The sequence below is a fragment of the Mesoplodon bidens genome, assembly GCF_964165515.1.
Source record: "Mesoplodon bidens genome assembly, chromosome: 5".
Taxonomy (NCBI): Eukaryota; Metazoa; Chordata; class Mammalia; order Artiodactyla; family Ziphiidae; genus Mesoplodon; species Mesoplodon bidens.
The window spans coordinates 67896462-67920973 of record NC_138161.1 but is presented as its reverse complement, the minus strand read 5'-3'; the positions used below and the strand labels follow the sequence as shown (position 1 = coordinate 67920973).

At 35.1% G+C, this 24512-nt stretch overlaps 1 protein-coding gene across 6 annotated transcripts in view; it reads right to left on the bottom strand.

The window, feature by feature from the left end:
• Positions 1-24512, bottom strand: part of STXBP5L (syntaxin binding protein 5L) — a 380840-nt gene that overhangs the window by 23921 nt on the left and 332407 nt on the right. For all 6 annotated transcript variants that reach the window (XM_081235109.1, XM_081235110.1, XM_081235106.1 and 3 more), the window contains 2 exons: positions 5684-5854; positions 3228-3467 (listed from right to left, as the gene is read on the bottom strand). In XM_081235109.1, the coding sequence (XP_081091235.1) occupies positions 3228-3467; positions 5684-5854 (411 nt within the window). The remainder of the gene's footprint in view (positions 1-3227; positions 3468-5683; positions 5855-24512) is intronic.

Here is a 24512-nt window from a genome sequence, read left to right as displayed (position 1 = left end):
CTAGGCTTTGGCTGTGCCATGCTTTCTTTACCTCTAGGTTTTTACTCATGCTGCTTTAAATTACTCTTAAACATCAGTACCGTGCACAGCTCCCTTCCAAACCGGTCCCATTTCAGATAGCTGCTGTGTTAGAGAGGTCTTCCCCAACACCCCCCTCCCCATGCTGCGCAGTATTCTTTACTTTCCTGATTGTAATTTTCTGTTTACTTTTGTTCTTCGCTACAGATAATCTGGGAATAAAGATCATTCTGTGTCCTGATCACCACTGTATCCCCAGTGACTAATTAATTAGTATGAGCTTGGGAAATGTATGTTGAATGAATGGATGAATAAATTTCAAAATAGATTGTATTCAACTTTGAGGAAATTGCTAGACTCAGATAAATTTTGCTAGGCCAACTGATAAAAGGTAATTTAACAATGTTTTGATGGGAAAAATGCCTTCAGAGCCTGAGAACATGTCACCCACTTTAGCACTGGCAACAGAAGAGGGAAATGCCTCCGATTCCAAACCTTTAAAAATGGTTCCCATAATCTAGAGCAGTACGGATAGGGCAGGGACTAGTGGAACAGTGGAGACTAGTGGAGAGTAGATACTGGAAAGAAGGTGAAGAAGGAGTCAGGAAGTGAGGTGTGAGGAAGAGGGGACAAGTTTTCTACTTTAAATTTGAATTGGCTTTCTGTCATCTCTATATTTTTTCTTTTTCTTTTTTTTAATTCTGTCAGACTATTCCACTTGCAACCCTTTCTTGTTGTAGTATGTATGTATTGATTGATTGACTGCTGCGTTGGGTCTGAGTTGTGGCACCCGGGATCTTGTTGCAGTGCGTGGGCATGCTGGCTTCTCTCTCTAGTTGTGGTGCACAGGCTCCAGAGCACGTGGGCTCTATAGTTGTGGCACTCGGGCTCTCTAGTTGTGGCACATGGGCTCAGCAGTTGTGGCGCGTGGGCTTAGTTGCCTGCAGCACATGGGATCTTAGTTCCCCGACCAGGGATTGAACCAGTGTCCCCTGCATTGCAAGACGGATTCTTAACCACTGGACCACCAGGGAAGTCCCTCTGTATTTTCTTATGAAACTCCACCTTCCTTTTTTCTTTTTATTGTCATAAATTATGGCTTCCAATTAGGCTATTTCTCTTTCAGTGGTTAATTATAAAACAGATCTGAACCTAGACTCATAGTTTCCTCCCTTATAGGTACTGCTTAATAGACTTAATTTTTTTAGAGCAATCTTAGGTTTACAGAAAATTGAGCAGATAGTACAGAGAGTTCCCATATGCCCCCTTTGTCCTTTCCTGTTATTAACATCTTGTATTAGTGTGGTACATTCGTTACAACTGATGAAGTGATACTGATATATTAACTAACATCTTGAAAGAATGGAATACTGACATAGAAACTTGGAGAAGATAGCTTCTCATTATCTCTCTTTAAATGGATAAGGAAAGTACGCAAATATTTATGAACCAGATGCCAGAATATTAAGTTAAATCTATACTTATTTTGTATTTTGCCATCATTTTAAGTCTAAGTCTATTTGCTAAGAATATTGAAGAACTTTCTTACAGTACTGAGAGATCCATTAAATTAGTTCCAGACACTTGTTTATTTCTATGCTTGTGGCATAGAAAACCACATTCGTTAGAAAATCTCTTACTAGAAAACGGTCTTTCACTTACAGTTGTAAACTTGTGTATACAGGAGTTTGATTTTTACCTTTAAATTTGTGAAGAATACATGGCACATATTAGGTATCCAATCTGTATAAAAATTTATTGAGCTAAATAATGGATTGAATTAATACTTAAAAATTCATTTTGACCTTACTGATCTGGCTCTCTCTCAACCAGTATAAGAGAATTATACATATTTCCTTAATATTAGAACTATAATAAAAGATATTTTCTTATTGTGAAATTGTTTACAATTAAAATATAGTGATCCTAACAGATTAACTTTTAAAATACAGTGCATGTTATGGGCTGCATTTTGTCCCCCAGCCATGCCAAATTCATATGTTGAAGGCCTAAACTCCATCGCCTCAGAATGTGACCATATTTGAGACAGAGCCTTTAAAGAGGTGATTAAGTTAAAATGAGGCTGATAGGGTGGGCCCTCATCCAAACTGTCGAATGCCTTTCTAAGAAGAGATTAGGAAACATGGGGAGACACCAGGGGTACAAGCACACAGAGGGACAGCCACGTGAGAATATGGTGAGAGGGTGGCCAACTGCAAGCCAAGTAGAGAAGCCTCAGAAGAAACCAGCCCTGCCAACACCTTAATCTTGGGCCTCCAGAAGTGTGAGAAAATAAACTTCCGTTTTTTAAGCCATACACACACAAAAAATACAATATGTTTATCTGAATTTGCCTCACTAGTAGAGAGCTGACTGTTCTACCTACAGTAAGTTACAATCCATCTATATGAATTTAGCATACCAGTTAACAAAGAAAACAGAACTCTATCTAACCTACCATGCCATATATGTGTTCTTTTAAAATAAAATCCCTTATCCTATATATTAATAAAATTATTTTTACTTAAGAAATGTTTTTTAGATAACTTTTACTCTCTTTTCTATACATGAAAAAACTATTGATAAGAATAAATTTTAAAATACTCAAAGGAATAACAGAAGGAATCACACAGCTCTTCAAAAGGAAAAAGACAAGTCAAGTAGGAAGAGAATACAACATATACTTTAGCAACAATACTCATAACGTGGGTCAAATTCTCTAGGTACTAGGATAAAAAGGGAAGGAACTGTGTGGCATGACTTCAAAACAAGATGGGCAGATTATCAAAGAATTCAGAAAGCCACCTCAAGTCAGACTGCTTCCAACTTAATCATCTGAGTTCTTTAAGGATGATGTAAAACACTCCTAGGCTCTGATCTGGCATGGAACTTTGGAGAAATGCTTCAATTCATTAAAAATTTAAAACTTTCGCTTTAAGGCTTTCCTAAATGCTTTTCAGAAACTTATTTCTCAAGGCATTGTTTAGGTTGGGAGTTCCACAATTTATTACCATAGAAATGGTTGACTATTTCACCCTGCAAGTAAGCTGCAATACTTGGGATAGTATATGATTTATAAAATTCTTAATAGTTCCTATTATACAGAATACTTAAATCTTTGCTCCAGATCAATACAAATTAAATGTTTTAAAATACCATATATTTAAATTTGAAAAAGTAGCAATGAAGGAATGAATAAAACCTCTTACCACTTGGCAATACCATGACTGGCTCTGTAAATCTTTGTTCATCTGCTGAAGGTAGGTTTAGGGAGATGATTAACACCATTCCTAGACTAGTTCCAACAAACAAACAAGGGGAGATAGTAGAGTCATTTTTCCGAACAAAGGACTCCATGAAGTATAGTGCTGTAATCGCTTCTTTAGAATCTTTGTCAATACTGGAGATGCTAGAGCTTCTAGAGCGATTATAGGAATTTTCTCGACTTTCTATGGAAATTTAAAAAACAAAAATTTAGTTTTAGTGTGTTTCCAGAACAAGTAAAGTCAAACTTAGTATGTGAAAACCAAAATTATGGGGGTGAAGTAGAATTTGATTCGTTGTTAACTGATCTGGAAGGCAGTTTATCCAGTTTACCAGCTATTTTGAAGATGAAGAGACAAGTCCAGAAGTGTAAATCATAAACTTAGGCAGAGCTGGGACTAGACCTTGAGTCTCCAGAGTTCCAGTCCACTGTGTTTTTCTCCCTACCTCACCTCACAAGTTAGTTGAAATTCCCTAATCTAGAAAAAAAAAGATGTTTAGTCTAAATAGTTAAGGTTACAAGAATTTCTGGGGCAGTTTTAATTATGCTTCCCTCCTATCTCTCAATTGTTGGAAGTACTTCTAATGATTTCTTGACAATTCCCACTTACTGATAACATTGTGGCTACTTACCTGAAGGGTCACAAATGTTCTGTGGTAAATACATTCCTCTGATTTTGTTATATTTGGAGTAATTAAAATTGTAAAAATTAAACTATTTATATTTACACCAAGACTAAAGAGCAAATGTTATCTCCCTGAACTAGTTACAAGCTGCCTACCTTGAATCCAAATACAGTCTTGGCTTTGCCTAGGGCCAAATACAGAGTTGTAGACAATGCCACCCCACCGATAATCTTTCTGAGAGGGCTTCAGCCCACTTAAAGGAAACAAGGTGGTTTCAGGTTCTCCTGCTCATCAACTCTTACACATGTGTACACTCCAACAAGCAGAAACTCACCACCTCAGGTAAATATTAGGAAGGTTGTATTGTTCATATAATCACTCCAGAGTTCAAGTTCCTCATTCCTCTTTCTACTGCCTTCCCTCTCCTTTCCTTTTTGATAGGTGTAAGTGTGACTCACTTTTATAAAAAGAGATAATATATAAATAAAATAATGTACAATAAAACCAAATATAAGTTCCCCAGACTATCCCTTTTTCTACAAACCAAAATATAATATTCCTAATTTCCCCCTTCTATCCCTCAGCAAGTTTATACAACTACTTGTTTGTAATAGAATTTAGATCTGAGAGGGAGCTTGGATATAATCTATATATTTTACAGATTTGGAGACAGAGACATAGAGTTAAGTAATTTTCCCAGAATCAACAAGTTAGAGGCAGAAATGTCTAAAACTCAAAATTCCCAATTCAATCCAGTGATTAAAAGTACTACTTCCTTTATAACCTTTACATTTTGCTTCCATTTTAACATTCCTAGCTAATGTTTCTAGGTTGCTATTCATAGACACCTGTGAGAGAAGATCATCTGGACCAAATTTAGTATGGCATAGTGTTAAAGTAAAAAACTAAAAGTTTTCTTTTTTTACTTGGCCAAGCCGCATGGCATGTGGGATCTTAGTTCCCCAACCAGGGATCGAACCCACACTCCCTCCAGTGGAAGTGCAGAGCCTTAACCACTGGACCACCAGGGAAGTCCCTAAAATTTTTATTTTAAAAATTTGAAGAATAATATAGATCATTACTACCAAGTTTTTTGAGGGGTGGTAATGGTGAATTACTTTATAGCATAGAATTACCATAGCACATTCCTAAGATTACTTTTTCCTATTTCTAGTCCCAAAGCTTTTTATCAGCAAGACAATAGCAGCAGTTACAGGACTCCCTTTTGTGTGTGTGTGTGTGTGTGTGTGTGTCTTAATTTTAGGCCTTCTGGCTCTTGTACTTTACTCCCTGCCCCTAACAGTAATTCCATAAGTAAGCAAATAATCCTCCCTTTTTCAAACATATGAAGATGAGATTGCAAACTTTAGAATTTAATGTCTTCCCTTTTTCTTGGTCACATTCACTTAACAGTTGAGGAAACTAAGGTTATAAGACATTAAATAACTATCTACAGATAGAGACACTAAGAGGCTTACCATTGAGATGGAAAGAAACTGGGAGTGCAGATTAAGGCATAGGTCTCACTTTGTACAGAGGAGGTGAAAGCCTACCCATAAACAGCCATTCTGGTTTTAGAGATGAAAGAGGTGTAGTGAGGAATGGATTTGGAGTCATGGCCACAGGTCGACCAGGTTCTCAGCTGCTCATTGTCTAGTTGACCATAGTTTTTAAGATCTTTCACACCTGACCACCATCCCTTATCCTCCAGCTCCTGTTACTGTGGTATGTCAAATTTTAATTGTATCCACAAAAATTTGTATGTTTAACCTACCTTCTGTTGTAACTGGCAAAGAAATATCCATGCAAGCAGCTGACTGTGCTTTTCGAAATGGTGGTCTTCCAGGACCCCAGCGATTTACTTTCGAAATATCAGCACTGGAAAGACGTTTTCCAGAACTGCAACTCTGAGAAGTTGGACTTGTGCAGTGTCCATTTACATGATCTGTACCAAGAGGAAGAAGGCAGCATAAATATCATAATTAAATCTTAATCCAAAGGAATCTAACTGTGTAGATTAATAAATGAAGAGAATTCCTTTTTTCAAAACATATAAAGATGGCTAAGTCCTTGCTATTTTAGTATTTAGTCACAATTTCAATTTTGCCAAAGTATTTAGCCAAATTTTTCATATTTATTAAATATAAGATTCGTTTTTAAAGTTTGACTAGTTAACATAGTTTAAAATTTATTCTATGTCCTCATTATGTATTCTGCCATTTAATAGCAATACAAAATAGGTTATAGTATTAGACTTTCTTTTGCATAATTTTTTTTTTTTTTTTTTTTTGGTACGCGGGCCTCTCACTATTGTGGCCTCTCCCGCTGCGGAGCACAGGCTCCGGACGTGCAGGCTCAGCGGCCATGGCTCACGGGCCCAGCCACTCCATGGCATGTGGGATCTTCCCGGACCAGGGCACGAACCCGTGTCCCCTGCATCAGCAGGTGGACTCTCAACCACTGCGCCACCAGGAAAGCCCTCTTTTGCATAATTTAAAGATATACCTGTTTATATAAATTTTGGAAAAACTTCAAGTGCTTAGAGTTTAAAATATAGAATGGAAGAATTTTACTGTAAAGTTGAGAATGGTACATAAGAATATTGACTCTACAGCCAGACTGCCTGAGCTCAAATCCCAGTTCTACCACCTACTAGTTCTACAAATTATTGAAGACTTCACATTTTAGTTTCTTCTGTAAATTGGGACTATTATTATCTAGCTCAGGGATTTTTTGTGATAGCACATGTCACATGCCAGAATACTTCCTGGTATGTGGGAAACTCTGAATAAAAATTAATTATTACTGTCATTCTTGTTCCAGAGTATTAAAACTGCTCAGGTCTAAGACAAAATAGTACTGTTTATTTAGAGCCTGTGAGTTTAGCTCAGTTCTGGTGTAATTTAAAAACTTGGAAATAATTGCACTAAAATGTCCTTAATGCTAACACAGTATTTGAAACATAATCTCATAGTTCTATAATATTCAGAATGCATTTTAAAATGTGCTTCTTTGGTTACTCAAAGGACAATAAATAGAGAAGAATCATGTTTAATGTCCATATTGGACATGGGGAACTGGCACTCAGTGTCCACTCCATTATAGCCTTTCGGTATTGAACAATTTGAAAACTTAAAATTATACATTCCCTGGATCCCCTTGCAGCTAGTGCAAAGATGAGAATTAGGTTTCAGTATTTAAATGCTCTAGTGTGTTTTACTATTTTTTTTTTTTTTTCGGTATGCGGGCCTCTCACTGTTGTGGCCTCTCCCGTTGGCAGAGCACAGGCTCCGGACGCACAGGCTCTGGACGTGCAGGCTCAGCGGCCATGGCTCACGGGCCCAGCCACTCCGTGGCATGTGGGATCTTCCCGGACTGAGGCACGAACCCCTGTCCCCTGCATCGGCAGGCGGACCCTCAACCACTGCACCACCAGGGAAGCCCTGTTTTAGTATTTTTTAAAAATGAGTTAACATTTATTGATTGAATACTTAAATGCTAGGTATTTTATACACATTATTCATTTAATCTTCACAACAACTATGCAAGGTAGGTGCTTTATTATTCTGATTTTTGCAGATGAGGAAAATGAAGGTCAGAAAAATGGGCTCAGAAAATCATCTAATATTACATAAGTAGTATTCATGGAGGCAGGATTCTAATCCAGATTTTTCTCACTTAGTGTCTGTATGCTTAAAAACTAGGCCACAGGGTCAGCTAAAATATTTGGTAAGGAGTAGCAATTTTGATGGCATATTTAGTAGGGTTTAGGAGTAGCTTGTATAATGTACATTGAGATCCAAGCCCTTTGGGACCAGTCATCTTCCATATTAACATAGATCTCTGAAATCAGATTTCCTGAATGGAAAGGCACAAATATGACACGATGAGTTAGCTAGGGGGAAGCAGAAGTCAAGAGCTCTAGCCCTCCTTCACTAACAAATCTAGTCTTATAAATAGGAAGAACACTGAGGGCAATAGCTGCCAGTAACAAAGACTTAGAGTGACTACTTTGGGGGTACAAATTGCCCCCCTCTGGGCATACCAGTTAGGAAAAGTTGCCCCTTCCACAGGTGTAAAGCCTTGTTCTAGGCCTTATCCAGAGTAATGTGGGATGGATTACAGTCCTCTTCACGCCCTCTTATCTAGGTACAAAACTATATAGCAGAGCTCTGAGAACAGTAAAATTTGTTCACTTAGCCAGGACTCTGGACTTGCTAACCAAGGTCCCTACCTATCTATTACCATCTTTTGGTGGCTGTTTCATGTGAATATTGTTTCATTTGAGCTCATAATAGGGCAGTATCAATTATTAGATTACTCAGTATGCTGGTCTTTTTTTCCCCGTACCCACTGTATGGCCGCATTTTCCCCAGCTTCTCATGATTGACTCATGAAGTCTGGCTGACATTACTATACATGGGTAGCCCAGAGTTTTTGGCCATATTCTTCTGTTTTCAGTAGGGCTGATTAACTTAAAGGATTTTTTTTGTTGTTGCTAAAAATTTTTTAAATATATGGAAGTTAATTTGCTTTAATTTTTTTTAAACCACAGTAAATATCCAAGATAGATATGAATAGATACAAAACACTTATAAAGAAATTTGGTTATAGCCCGGACACAGTCATTCTGGAAATTTATGATAAAGAAATAATGCTAAATACAAAAGAGAAATAAAAACCTCTATTGATAAAATTATTCAGTATAGTTTAAGTTATCAATAAAAATGGAAACCAGCTCTCCTTTACAATTCAGCATAAACTTTTAGGTACACTGTGGTATATATTACATAATAGAGTATTATAATCTTTAAAAATGTTTCTGAAATGCTTGTTGAAACTTATAAAATATCTATGATGTGTTTCGCTTAGCTCTTGTTGCATAAAAACCACTCCAAATGTTAATAATATAAAATAATAATCATTTGATTATGCTTAACAATTCTGTGGGCAAGGACTTAGACTAAGGCAAGGTGGGGATATTATATCCATGATGTCTGTGGCATTAGGCAGGAATGCTTGAATGGCTGCGGGCTTGGAATCTTTTGGAGGCTTCTTTACTCACATGGCCTGGGCTAGAATGATGCAAAAGTTGAGCTCAGCTGGGACTGTCAATGGTGGCTTCTTTAGAAGGCTTGGGCTTCCTCATAGCATGGTGGCCTTTTTTACATAGTGGCTCAGGGCTTCAAAATGTCTGGCAAGTGATTTTGAAAATGGGATGGAAGCAATATTTATGCTGCTTCGGTGTTAATGCAATGGAGATTTTACTTTATTTTGTTTTGTTTTTGGAAGCAACATTCCAGTGTCCAGTCACAAGCTTTCTGTATGTCAAGAGGCAGTTGTAGTAGAATGCTGATCTTATAACAATGTGCTCTTCAGTTCAAAAATTGATTGATTGGCAGTAGTCTTCTGATTCTGTTTCTAACAGTAGCAAAGTTGTCTGCTTCCCTGGTATGTCTGTTTGGTGGCCTTATTCTGAAAGTCATACCTGTAGGCCAAGCTTAGAGTTTACGTCTCCATCTTTCAGTGACTTGATAAGCACCTAGTTTCTTGTGTTAAGTCACTTTCTGCATAATATAAATGGAATGGTTTGTTTCCTACAACTGCTTCCTGATTACAATGATGTTTTATCTCAGCTGTAGTGCTCTATGCCATTTAGAGAAAATTCAACATTCTAAAAAATTCAACCTTAAAACAATAAGCAGATTAAAGCAAATGGGAAATTGTTATTCTTTATTTTACAGAAAGATTCCCAAATCTAAAAAAATTACAAGTTTCTTTAAATTAGCTGATTCTCTTGTATCTTTAAATCAGTATTTGATTTAGTGTATATATTATACAGAGTAAGGTACAATAGTGATTTACTGAAAAATGGCTTATTGACTCCAGTTGAAATTATTTTTAATGTAGTCCTTGCCAAAGCTTTATAGAAGTATGTAAATGAAGATTTAATTTAATACTTGGTACACTAGTCTTGTTAAACTTTTTAATATACCATATGATTCCTAGAAAATGAAAATTAGTATATGCCTATATCACAGAGGGTGATTCTATGGTGAAATAAATGTTGAACATAATAGTAAACCAAAATAAGTACTGGATTTTAAAATTCATGAAAACAAATGAAATAAAGACTTTGCTTTGAACTATATAAAATGTAGCCAGTATCAAACAGTTAGTTAAAATATATGAAAACCCACATAACTTTACCCTTGCTTACTTTTATAGTTAAGAGGTAACTCTTCTTTCCCTCCCTCATTATTTTTTTTGATTTGAATTTTATTTTATTTATTTTTTATACAGTGGGTTATTATCTATTTTATACATATTAGTGTATATATGTCAATCCCAATCTCCCAATTCATCACACCACCACCCCAATACCTCTGCCCATTTTTAAAATCAGATTGTTTGATTTTTGTTACTGAATTGTATGACCTCTTTATATAGTTTGAATATTATCCTTTATAAGATATATGATTTGCAAATATTTTCTCCCATTCTGTAGGGTGACTTCATTTGTTGATGGTTTCATTTGTTGTGCAGAAGCTTTTTTAGTTTGATGTAGTTTATTTTTGCTTTTAGTGTCAAATCCAAAAGAAATAATGCTAAGACTGATGTCAAAGAGCATATTGCCTATGTTTTCTTCTAGAAGTTTTAAGGTTTCAGGTCTTACGTTCAAGTCTTTAATCCATTTTGAGTTGCTTTTCTGTATGGTGTAAAACAGAGGTTATGTTTCATTCTTTTGCATGTGGCTGTCCAGTTTTCCCAGCACCAGAATATTTTGAAAGAGAATACTTTCCCTATTGTATACTCTTGGCTTCTTTGTTGTAAATCAATTCACCATATATGCATGAATTTATTTCTGGGATCTCTCTTCTGTTCCATTGATATGTGTCTGTTTTTGTGCCAATACCATATTGTTTTGATTGCTATAACTTTGTAATAGTTTGAAACCAGAAAATGTGATGCCTCTAGCTTTGTTCCTCTTTCTCAAGATTGCTTTGACTCTTTGGGGTCCTTCGTGGTTCCACACAAATTTTAGGATTGTTCTATTTCTGTGCAAAATACCACTGGAATTTTCATAGGGGGTTGCATTAAATCTGTATGGACATTTAAAAATATTAATTCTTCCAATCCATGAATGCGGAATATCTTTCCATTTATTTGTGTTTTATTCAATTTCTTTCATTAACATCTTATTTTCAGTGTCTAGATCTTTCAACTCCCTGGTAAAATCTATTCCTGGATATTTTATTCTTTTCTTAATTTCTCTGATAATTTGTTGTTGGTGTATAGAAAGGCAATTGACTTTTTTTTTTTTTTGCGGTATGAGGCCTCTCACTGTTGTGGCCTCTCCTGTTGCGGAGCACAGGCTCCGGACGCACAGGCTCAGAGGCCATGGCTCACGGGCCTAGCCGCTCCACGGCATGTGTGATCTTCCCGGACAGGGGCACGAACCCGTGTCCCCTGCATCGGCAGGCAGACTCTCAAACACTGCGCCACCAGGGAAGCTGGGCAACTGACTTTTATATATTGATATTCTACCTTGGAATTTTGCTGAATTTGTTGATTAGTTCTAACAGTTTTTGGTGGAGTCTTTGTGGTTTTCTATAAAGATTATGTCATCTGCAAATAGAGAAAGTTTTACTTCTTCCATTCTGATTTGGATGCCCTTTATATTTCTTGCCTTATTGCTCTGGCTAGAACTTCCAGTATTATGTCAAATGAAAGTGGTGAGAATGGGCATCCTTGTCTTATTCCTGATCTTGGAGGAAAAGCTTTCAGCTTTTCACTTCTAAGTACGATGTTAGTTGTGGCCTTGTCAATTTCTGGTCTTCAGTATGTGTTGAGGCACATTCCCTCTATGCTCTCTTTGTTGTGAATTTTTATTAAAAACAGATACTGAATTTTGTCAAACGATTTTCCTGCATCTATCAAGATGATCATATAATTTTTATTCTTCATTTTGTTAATATGATATATCACATTAATTTGCATATGTTGAAACATGCTTTCATCCCTGGAATAAATTCTACTTGATCATAAGATCCTCTTAATGTACTGCTGAATTTGGTTGGATAATATTTTGTTGAGGATTTTGTATCTATGTTCATCAGTGACATTAGCCTGTTATTTTCTTCTCTTGTAGTGCCCTTTTCTTGTTTTGGTATCAGGGTAATATTGGCCTTGTAAAATGAGTTTGGAAGTGTTCCCTCCTCTTCTATTTTTTTGGAAGAATTTGAGAAGGAGTGTTATTAATTCTTTTAATGTTTGGTAGAATTCACCAGTGAAGAGGTGTTTGATTACTAATTTAATCTCTTTACTAGTAACTGGTCTGTTCAGATTTTGTATTTCTTCATGACTTGGTCCCAGGAGGTTGTATCGTTCTAAGAATTGATCTATTTCTTCTAGGTTCTCCAATTTGTTGGCATACAATTTTTCATAGTAGAATGTTACGATCCTTTGTATTTTTGTGGTACCAGTTGTAACATCTCCTCTTTCATTTCTGACTATTTATTTTAGTCCTCTCTTCTTTGAATCTGGCTAAAGGTTTGTATATTTTATATTTTCAAAAACCAGCTCTTTGATCTTTTCTACTGTCTTTTTAGTCTCTATTTCATTTATTTCTTTTCTGATATTTCCTTCCTTCTACAAATTTTGGGCTTCATTTGTCCTTTTTTCCAGTTCCTGAGGTATACTGGGTTGAGATTTTGTTTCTTAATGTAGGCATTTATCACTATGAACTTCCCTCTTAGAACTACTTTTGCTGCATACCATAAGTTTTGGTATGTTGTATTTCCATTTTCATTTGTGTCAAGAGATTTTTAATTTTTCTTTTGATTTCTTATTTGACACATTAGTTGATTTTCTGTCTGGATGAACTGTCCTTTGATGAAATTGGGATATTCCCAATTTCTACTGTTGTCTATTTCTGCCTCTATAACTCTTAATATTTATTTATTTATTTTTAAGTTGGGCTGGCCAAAAAGTTCATTCATGTTTTTCCATAAGCTATTACGGAAAAACCCAAATGAACTATTTGGCCAACCCAATAAATCCATTCAGCCACTCTTTGTCTTTTCATTGAATAATTTAGTCCATTTGTATTTAGAGGAACTATTGATAGGTATGAACTTACTGCCATTTTGTTAATTGTTTTCTGGCTGTTTATAAGTGCTGTTTCTTTCTTCTCTTGCTCTCTTCCTTTGTGATTGGATGCTTTTCTGTAGTGGTATGATTAGATTTCCTTTCTCTTTTATGTATATAAGTTTTTGCTTTGTGGTTACCATGAGGCTTATATAAACCATTATTTTAATTCCTTAAAACTTGATGTATTTTCTGACACATAATATTGTACCTCTGTGTCCATGGGTTCCACACCATGGATTCAACCAACCATGGAACCCTCAGGTATGGAGGGCCAACCATACTATGACATTTTATCGAAAGGACTTGAGCATCTGCAGATTCTGGTATCAGCATGGAGTCCTAGAACCAATCCCCCAATGATACCAAGGAACAACTGTATTAGTTTTAGGTATACAAACATATTTATAACAGCCTATTTTAAGTTCATAACAACTTAAGTTCAAATGCATTCTGAAGCTGTACATTTTTACCCTCCCTTCCACATTTTGTATTTTTGGCATCACAATTTACATCTTTTTATCTTGTGTATCCTTTAAGAAATTATTTTAGCTATAGTTATTTTTACTACTTTTGTCTTTTAGCCTTCATACTAGATTTATAACTGATTTGCCCACCTCCATTACAACATTAGGTTATTCTTAATTTTACTATATATTTACTTTTATCAGTGAGATTTATACTTTCATATGTTTTCCTGTTACTAATTAACACTCTTTTGTTTCAAATTAAAGAAATCCCTTTAATAATTTTTTCAAGGCCAGTCTAGTGCTGATGAACTCTTTCGGCTTTTGCTTGTTTGGAAAACTCTTTACCTCTACTTCAATTCTGAAGAACAACTTTTCTGGGTAGAGGTTACTTAGTTGGCAGTTTTTTTTTCTTCTTCTTTCAGCACTTTGAATATATCATGCCACTCCATGATGGCCTACAAATTTTCTGCTAATAAATCTGCTAATAGTCTTATGGGAAATTCCATTGTATATAACAAGTTGTTTTTCTCTTGTTACTTTTAAGATTCTGTCCTTGTCTTTAACTTTGGACAATTATGTGTCTTGATATAGGTCTCTTTGGATTTATCTTGTTTTGAACTTTCTGGGCTTCCTGGATCTAGATGTCTGTTTCCTTCCCCAGATTAGGGAAGTTTTCAGCCAGTATTTCTTCAAGTAAGTTTCTTCCTTTTCTCTTTCTTCTCCATCTGGGATCCCTATAATGCAAATGCTGGTCCACTGGATGTTGTCCTATAAGTCCCTTAAGTAATCTTCACTCTCTTTTTTTTCTGGTTGTATGAAATCCACTGTCCTGTCTTAGAGTTCACTGATCCTTTTTCTGCTCTATCCAGTCTACTGTTGAATGCCTCTATTTTTTCTGTGCAGTTATTGTATACTTCAGGTTTGTGATTTCTTTTTGGTACTTTCATATATTTTCTATCTCTTTGTTTAAATTCATTGTTCAATGCATTGTTCTTATTTTGAATGCTGTATCAGGTAAGTCACTTATCTCTGTTTCACTAAGTTCTGTTTCTGGAGTTTACTTTTTTCTTTTGTTTGGATTATGTTCCTGTTTCTTTGTTTTCCTTGTGTTGGTTTCTACACAATAGACAAAGCTGTGGCCTCCCCCAGGCTTGATGGAGTGGCATTTTATAGGAGGTGACCCTTAGCATTCAGCCTGGCATGAGCTCTTGGTGGTCTCTAAATCCTTTGTGATTGTCCAAGCTCAGTTTTGTTCTTAGTGGCTCCCAGTATTTGAGAGTATGCCAAGACCTGTTTCCACATGGGTATTTTCTCATTCATCCAATGTTTAGAAGTTAATCAGCTACTTCTGGACATCTTTCGGAGGAAATTCCTCCATTTAGAGCTTTAGATTTGGTGTATCAGTGGGAGGAGGTGAGTTCAAAAGTGCTATGTTGTCATCTTGGACCATAACTTGAAATAACAAAAAATTGTAACATTAAAATGCCAGTATATCCTGATTGATGCTGAAGAAGCAAACTGACACCTTACCCTGCACCATATAAGTAAGTGTTCACTTCAAGTCCCATGTTAAGAGTGGGAAGAGTATGTGTGTGTGGGGTGAACCCACAGTGTATGCTGAGAAACAAATAAGAAAGAAGTTGGTCTGTCTAAATAGTCTCCAAAGAGATGAAATCTTGAGTTGCTAAATTGCTCATTTCTTAACAAAATGTTATAATCCCTGAAATTTGAAAAACTAATGTCTAAAGATATAATAATCATGTGGGTAAAATCATCCCCCCTCTCCCAGTATGAACAAATTTACCTCAACTTTGAAAAAGCTTATGAGTTTTTTGTTTCTTTGAAACACCTGCTGTAATTTACATTCAGTGAGCCAGTTCTTCAAATTCTGAACTTCCTTGTAAAACACTTGCAAACCAATAATCACTTCTTAATGTTTTTGTGTCTGAATATTCCTTTCACAAGGAACTGTACATACAGTATATATTTTCTAAGTCATGTGAAAACTTATAATGAATAATTTGAATCTATTCCTTTTGAGGGGGGAAATCTCCTAATACATTGAGTTTAAATTGTTTGGTTAAAAAGATTAAGACTGCTTTATTATTGTATATACTATGCAATGTTATGCTCTAACAGTGTTGTCTGGATACTGTAGTATCCACCTCCAATTTACTTTTCTTTAAAGTAATTTCTAATTTTAAAATTTTAGCTTAATTCCCTCAGAGCCCCACCTCCCATTCAGACAGACTGTTAACATTTTCTTTGAGTATCCTTCCAGAATTAATCTAATCATTTTTCAAAAGAAGTGGAAGCACATTTCACAATATTTTGTACCTTAATATTTTTTCCATTTCACACTGTGCCTTGGAGACCATTCTACATAGACATACATAATTGTTTTTAGTATAGTATAATAGTTTACATAGGGACAAAGTATCCATTTTTAGGGCTATATAACAATTAATTTGACTATTTTCTTATTAATGAACATTAGGCTTTCAGCCTTTACTCTTTCAAAACAAACTTTAATGACCATAGTAATACTTCTTTGTACACATGCATGATTATATCTGTAGAATGAATTCTCAGAATTGAAATTGCTTGGCAAAATAATATGCATTTTAAATTTTCATTGCAAATGGTTTCCAAAAATGGTTAACCAATTTACATCCACACCAACAGTATATGAGAATTCCAGTCTCCCAACATCTTCACTAACATTTTGCTTTATACAATTCTTTGATATTTGTTGATCTAATAGGAAAACTACTGTTTTAATATTCATTTCTTTAATAATGAGTGTTGGACACCTTTTTATTCTAAAGACACATATTTCTTTGTGAACGACCAGTACTTACTTAACCTTTGTAAATTTGTCCAGTGTTTTCTTCCATTTCTTGTTTTTATGTATGAGCACATTGCACATTATAGAAACTAGTCTTATCTGTCAAATTATTGCAGACTGCATTTGTATTTTTTCTATATTTTTATATAATCAAATTTATCTACTTTTTTGTTTTGTTTTTACATGGATATTGAATTTTATGCCATCTTTAGCAAAGCCTATATATTTCTCATGTTTTCTTCTAGCACTTTTCATGGTTTTTCTCTATACATTTATATTTTTATCATCTAGAATTTATTTGGGGTTAAGGAGATTACTTTTCAGATGCCCAGTTACTCATCCCCAAAACATTTATTAAATGACCTATCTTTATTTATTGAATGGCCTACCTGATTTTCAAGACTACATATTTACAATGACAAAATTTATGTATGCATTTGGGTCTCTTTCTGGATTTTCTGCTTTGTTCTACTGATTGAACTTTCTATACATCACTACCAAAAATGGTATAATTATTAGTAGATACATAATATATTTTAAACAGTAGTTTAATACTGTATCTAACTGTCTGGTGGGGCTAGACCAGATAGTTATGACTTGTTTTTCAGAATTTTCCTGGGTATCTTACATGTCAACATTTTCAGATGAATTTTAAAATCACCTTTTTCTCCTCTGAAAAATCAGTAGATTTTTCTACTGTTATTTTCAGTAGAATTATTTATTTCTAAAGTATAAAATGTATACCAATTTCAAGTCTTCTTATCCAAAAGGAATAAAGCAATGTATGTCTTATTAATTCAAGTCCTTTAAATGTTCTTTAATAGTGGTTAAAATCATTTTCACATAGATCCTATGGATTCAAGTTTATTACTACATATTATCTTTTTGATAGCATTATAAATGTGGTTTTCCCCATTTTAAAGTTGACGTTTGTTTATTTACTACTGGGGTATGAATTTGTAATCAGCCACATCACTGAATATTCACTCTATTTTTATTAGTTTTCAGTTGATTCTCTTGAGATTTCAGGTATAAAATTATATCCCCTGTAAGTATAATACTTTTTATTGCATGCTTTTGAATACATATACATAATATATCTTTCCTTTATATAATTTCATTGGTTAGAACTTAAAATGTAAGCTAACAGTCTACAGATGGTAAACTCTTAATTTTTGGATGTCTGAACAAGTCATTGCTCCCCCTCATTCTTGGATGATAGATTCTTATTTGACAATTACATTCCTCAGCACAGGCTGAGATATAATTGACATACTGCACATATTGAAAATTGACAACCACTAATCTGTTCTTAATCTCACAGTAAAAATAATAAATATATCCATCACCTCTGGTCAGTTTCCTCATTTCTATTTGTAATCCCTCTATCCTGCCTCTCCCCATTGGCACTCTACCCTCAACAACCACTGATGTACTTTCTTTTACTATACATTAATTTACATTTCATAGAAATTTATATTAGAGCATCATACAACTTATACTTGATTTTGTCTGGCTTCTTTTACTCACTATGATTAGTTTGAATTTCCACCATGTTGTTGTATGTATCAAGAGCTCATTTATTTTTATTGCTGACGAGTATTTGACTGTATGGATATGCCACAATTTGCTTAAATATTTACCTGCTGATGAATATTTGGGGTGTTTCCAGTCATCAGTTATCTTTTAAAGAGATTTACAAACTAAGTAATTGTTTTTACTTACTCGTGCATTTACCATTTACTCATGCATCTACATTTCTGTGTAGATCTAGATTTCCCTGTGGTATTATTTTCCTTTCTTTCCAGAAGGACTTCCTATAATATTTCTTGTAGTTCTGATTTTCTAGTGCTGGATTATTTTAGCTTTTGTGTCTCTAATATATTTTACCTTCACTTTTCAATGATATTTTGTCAAGTATAGAAATGTAGATTGACAATTTCTTTCAGTACTTTAAATATGTTCTTCCACTGTCTTCTAGCTTGTATAATTTGAGGAGAAGTCTGCTGTTATTTGTTCCTCTATATGTTAATATATATATATTTTTTTGGCTGGCTGGTTTTTTATGACTTGATTATGATGTGCTTTGGTGTAATTTTCTTCATGTTTCTTATGCTTGAAGTTCATTGAATTTTTTTGATCTGTGGATTTACATGCTCATCAAATTAGAAAGATTTTTGGCATTACTTTTTCAAACATTTTTTCTGTCCCATCATTTCTTTCCTCTCCTAGGAATCCTATTGCATGTTTATTAGGCAACTTGAAGTTGAACAATAGATTGCTCATTCTCTGTTCACTGATTTTGGTCTTTTTCTTCCTTTGTGTCAATTTGGATGATAAATCTTTGAGTTCAACAATGTTTTCTTTTTCAGTGTCAATTCTGATGTTAATCCCATCCAGTGTATATTTCATCTCATGTATTTTTCACTTCTAGAAGTTTAATTCAGGTCTTTTTTATATTTTCCATGTCTCTTCTTAACATGCTGGTGCTTTCCTCTATCTCCTTGAATATATGAGGTACAGATCTTCGAGTTATGAGGGGTTTAAGTCCCAATAAAGCCATCATAAATTGAATATATCCTATGTCGAAAATGCATTTAATACACCTAACCTACCAAACATCATAGCTTAGCCTAGCCTACCTTAAATATGCTCAGACACTTATATTAGCCTACAGTTGGGCAAAATAATTTAACACGAAGCCTACTTTATAATAAAGTGTTGAATATCTCATGTAATTTATTGAATACTATGCTGACAGTGAAAAACAAAATGTTTGTATGGGCACTGAATGATTAGAAGTGTATCAGTTGTTAACCCTCATGATCATGTGGTTGACTGGGAGCTGTGGCTCACTGTTGCTGCCCAGCATCACAATAGAGTATTGTACTGCACATTGCTAGCCTGGGAAGAGATCAAAATTCAAAATTTGAAGTATGGTTTCTAATGAATGTGTATTGCTTTTGCATCATCATAAAGTTGAAAAATTGTAAGTTGAACCATTGTAAGTCAAGGATCATCTGTATATTTACAATAGCTGATTTAATGTCCTTGTCCACTAATTTTATCCTATGTGTCATTTCTGGGTCAGTTTCTACTGACTGATATTTTTTGTTTATCAATTGTATTTTCCACTTATCATGGATTGTATTTTCCTGTTCACATGGTACCATTGCCTGGATGCCTGTGTTATTAAGTGCTATTTGTTTTCTATGATTTAGATATTGATTTTTGTTCCAGGGCACAGTGTTTTTTAGAAATGGTAGTTTTTTGCTTTTTATTTTGAAATAAATATATAACCACACCAAGTTCCCCAAAAGTATACAGGATAGCAGTATAGCTTGTGGATAAGTGAAATGAATGGCAGTAGTAATACAAGTAACAGGAGGGAGAAATTAGGAATATTTTGTTATTATAAGGTACTTTCACTATCCATGAAGCAGTACAGTATTATTTAAAAGTGGACTTGTATCTGTTGTAAATGTATATTGCAAACTTTAGGGCAACTGCTAAAAAAAAAAGTAAAAAAGAGAAGTATAATTGATAAGCTAAGAAAGGAGAGGAAAAGGAATCATATAAAATGCCCAATTCAAACCACAAAAAGAAGAAATAAATGGAAGAAGAAAATAGAAACAAAGAAGAAGGGCAATGAATAGAAAGTAACAACTATGGTAGACATTATTCCAACTATATAACCACTTTAAATGTCAATTGTCTAAATACATGAATTGAAAGACAGACTATCAAAGTGATTCAAAAAATGGGACCCAGGGCTTCCCTGGTGGCGCAGTGGTTGAGAGTCCGCCTGCCGATGCAGGGGACATGGGTTTGTGCCCCGGTCCGGGAGAATCCCACATGCCGCGGAGCGGCTGGGCCTGTGAGCCATGGCCGCTGAGCCTGCATGTCCAGAGCCTGTGCTCCGCAGCGGGAGAGGCCACAACAGTGAGAGGCCCATGTACCGCAAAAAAAAAAAAAAATGGGACCCAACTATATGTTGTCTACAAGAAATTTAAGGATACATATATAGATTAAAAGTAAACGTATAGAGAAAGATATACCATTCTAATATTAATCAATAGATTAATAGCTGTATATATATATATAGCCATTTGCTTTAGGATGGTTAGGAACACTGTTAGACCAGTGACCCCATAAGCATTGGCCCAATGCCATACTTCATTTGTTGTGAAATGAGTTCCTTGATGAAAAGTAATGCTATGCAGAATATCATAATAAGGCATTCTGTAAGCCCATGGATAATAGTTCTGGTAGAAGCATTCCATTCAGGGAAGGCAGATCCATATCCAGAGTAAGTGTCTATTCTAGTAAGAACAACATGCTGTTCCTTCCATGATGAAAGTTGTTCAGTGTCATCAACCTGCCACCAGGTAACTGATCACCTGAGACATGGTGCCATATTGGAGACAGTGTTGATTTTTGCTGTTGTCATAATGGGTACTCAACAGTCGATGTAGTCAAGATGACCTTGGTGAGTGGAAGTCCATGTTGCTGAGCCCATGCATAACCTGCATCCCTGCCACCATGGTTACTCTGTTCATGAGCCCATTTGGCGATGACAGGGTGGCTGGGAAAGAAGCTGACTGGTATCCACAGAATGGGTCGTTCTATCTACTTGAGTGTTAAAATTCTCCCCAGCTGAGGTCACCCTTTGGTGAGCATTCATATGGGACAAAAACCTTCCTATAAACTAGCAACATAATTTGAAATTAAAAGCAATTAACACTTAACACTAGTACCCTGAAAAATAAAATACTTAGGTATAAATCTAACAAAGCATGTTATATAAATCTAACAAAATATGTGCATGATCTATATGAGGAAAACTACAAAATTACAAAAATTCCTTACTGATAAAAGAAACTGAAGAACAAATAAATGGAGAGAGATTCCATGTTCATGGATAGGAGGGCTCAATACTGTCAAGCCATCACTTCTTCCCAACTTGATCTATAGATTCAACACAATCCCAATAAAAATTCCAGCAAGTTGCTTTGTGGGTGTTGACAAACTGATTCTAAAGTTTATATGGAGAGGAGAAAGACCCAGAATACCCAATAGGATAGTAAAGGAGAAGAACAAAGTCTTAGGACTGATGCTACTTGACTTCAAGACTTATTATAAACCTAAAGTAGTGAAGACAGATGATATTGGTAAAATGATAAATATATCATTGGAACAAAGTAGAGAGCCTAGAAATAGATTCAACAAATATAGTTAACTGATCCTTGACAAAGGAGCAAAAGCAATACAATGGAGAAAAGACAGTCTTCTCAACAAATGGTACTGGAACAACTGGACATATACATACACAAAAAACAAATCTAGACAGACTTTACACCCTTCACAAAAGTTAACTCAAAATTAATCTTAGTCCTAAATGTTAAATACAAAATTGTAAAACTACTAGAAGAGATCATGGGAGAAAATGTAGATGACTTTGGTGTTATATCTAAAAAGACTATCAAACACAAAGGCACAATCCATGAAAGAAAGATTGGTAAGTTTGACTTCATTAAAATTGAAAACTTCTACTTTGTAAAAGACATTATCAAGAGAATGAGAAGGCAAGCTGCAGACTAGAAGAAAATAGTTGCAAAATATATATCTGATAAAGGACTGTTAACCAAAATACACAAAGGACTCTTAAAACTCAACAAAAAGAAAACAAACAACCTGACTAAAAAATGGGCGAAAGATTTAAACAGATACCACACCAGAAGATAGATGGCAAATGAACACATAAAAATATTTTAAATTTCAAATCAAAACAAGAATGAGAAACCACTACACAGCTATTAGAATGGCAAAAATCTAAGACACTGTCAACACCAAATGCTAGAATGGATGTGTAACAACAGGAACTCTCATTGATGGTGGGAATGCAAAATTGATTGTGGAAAGACAGTTTGCTAGTTTCTTAAAAAGCTAAACATAATTTTACCATATGATCAGCAACCATACTCCTTGGTATTTACCCGAAGAGGTTAAACTTATGTCCACACAAAAACCTGAATGGATAAATAAACTGTGGTACATCCAGACAATGGAATATTATTCAGTGCTGAAAAGAAATGAGCTATCAAGCCATGAAAAAAAACATAAAGGAAACTTAATTACATATTACTAAAGGAAGGAAGTCAATCTGAACAGACTGCATACTGTGTGATTCCAACTGTATGATAGTCTCAAAAAGGCAAAATTATGGAGACAGTAAAAAGATCTGTGGTTGCTAGCAGTTAAGGGGGAAGGAGGGATGAGCAGGGTGACACAAGATTTTCGGAGCAGTAAAACTGTTCTGTATTACACTGTAATGTATTATAATGATGGATACATTTCATTATACATATGTTAAAACATCAAGTATAAGCCCTAATGCAAACTGTGGATTTGGGAGACGACGATGTGTTCATATAGGTTCATCAGTTATAACAAACGTACCATTCTGGTGGAGGATGTTAAGAGTGGGGAAGGCTCTTGGCGGGGGGCGGGAAGGGGAATATGCAATATGTAAAATTGCTTTAAAACATTAATTATATTAAAAATATGAAAAGGGAACCCTCATACACTGTTAGTGGGAATGTAAACTGGTGCAGCCACTGTGGAAAATGGCATGAAGTTTTCTCAAAAAACTAAAAATAGAACTACCATATGAACCAGCAATTCCACTCCTAGGTATATATCCAAAAAAAACCCCAAAACACTAATTTGAAAAGATACATGCACCCCAATGTACATAGCAGCATTCTTTACAATTGCTAAGATATGGAAGAAATTTAAGTGTCCATCAACAGAAGAATAGATAAGGAAGATGTTTTTTATATATATATCTATATATATATCTATATCTATCTATCTATCTATCTATCTATCTATCTATCTATCTATCTATATATATATATATATATAACACACACCCATGCACACACACAGTGGAATACTACGCAGCCATAAAAAATTTTGCCATGTGCTGCAACATGGTTGGTCTTGGAGGGCATTATGCTAAATGAAGTCAGTCAGACAGAGAAAGACCAACACTGTATGATATCACTTATATGTGCAATCTAAAAAATACAACAAACTAGTGAATATAACAAAAAGGAAGCAGACTCAGATACGAAGAACAATCTAGTGGTTACCAGTGGGGAGGTGGGAGGGGCAACATAGGGGTGGGGGAGTGGGTGTTATAAACTATTGGGTGTAAGATAGGCTATAAGGATGTATTGTACAACACTGAGGATATAACCAATATTTTGTAATAACTAAATGGGGTATAACCTTTAAAAATTGTATAAAAAGTAAAAATATATATATATATATATATATATTACTTTTAAAAGTGTACAGGGAGTTTCCATGTACTCTTCACCCATTTCCCCATCACTAATATCTTGCATAACTATAGTTTAAAATCAAAACCAAGATGACATTTGTACAATTCACAGAGCTTACTCAGATTTGTCAGTTTTAGATGTACTTATTTGTATGTATGTGTAGTTCCATATAGTTTTGTCACATGTGTCAATTTGGGGAACTACCACTATAATCAAGATTCAGAACTGTTCCATCATCAACAGGATCTCCCGTGTTACTTCTTTATAGCCACACTAGTCCTTCCCTCACCCATTCCTAACTTTTGGCAAACACTAATCAGTTTTCCAGCTCTATAATTTTATTTCAAGACTGCTATATAAATGGATTCATATAGTACTTAACCTTTTAAAATCAGCTTTATTTCACTCAGTGCAGTTATCTTGAGATCCATACAAGTTGTGAATATCAAGTTTGTTCTCTTTTATTGCTGAATAGCATTTAATGGTATAAGGTGCCACATTTTGTTTAACCATTCACCTGTTGAAGGACAGTTGGGTTATTTCTAGCTTTTGGCTATTACAATTAAAGCTGTTATGAAATCTATATATAAATTTTTGAGTGAAGATCACTTTTTATTGTGTAGAAGAGGGGTCCCCAACCCCCAGGTACCAGTCCATGGCCTGTTAGGAACCAGGCCACACAGCAGTAGGTGAGCGGCGGGCGAGCCAGTGAAGCTTCATCTGCCATTCCCCATTGCTCCCCATCCCTCGCATTACTGCCTGAACTATCCCCTCCCCTCATCC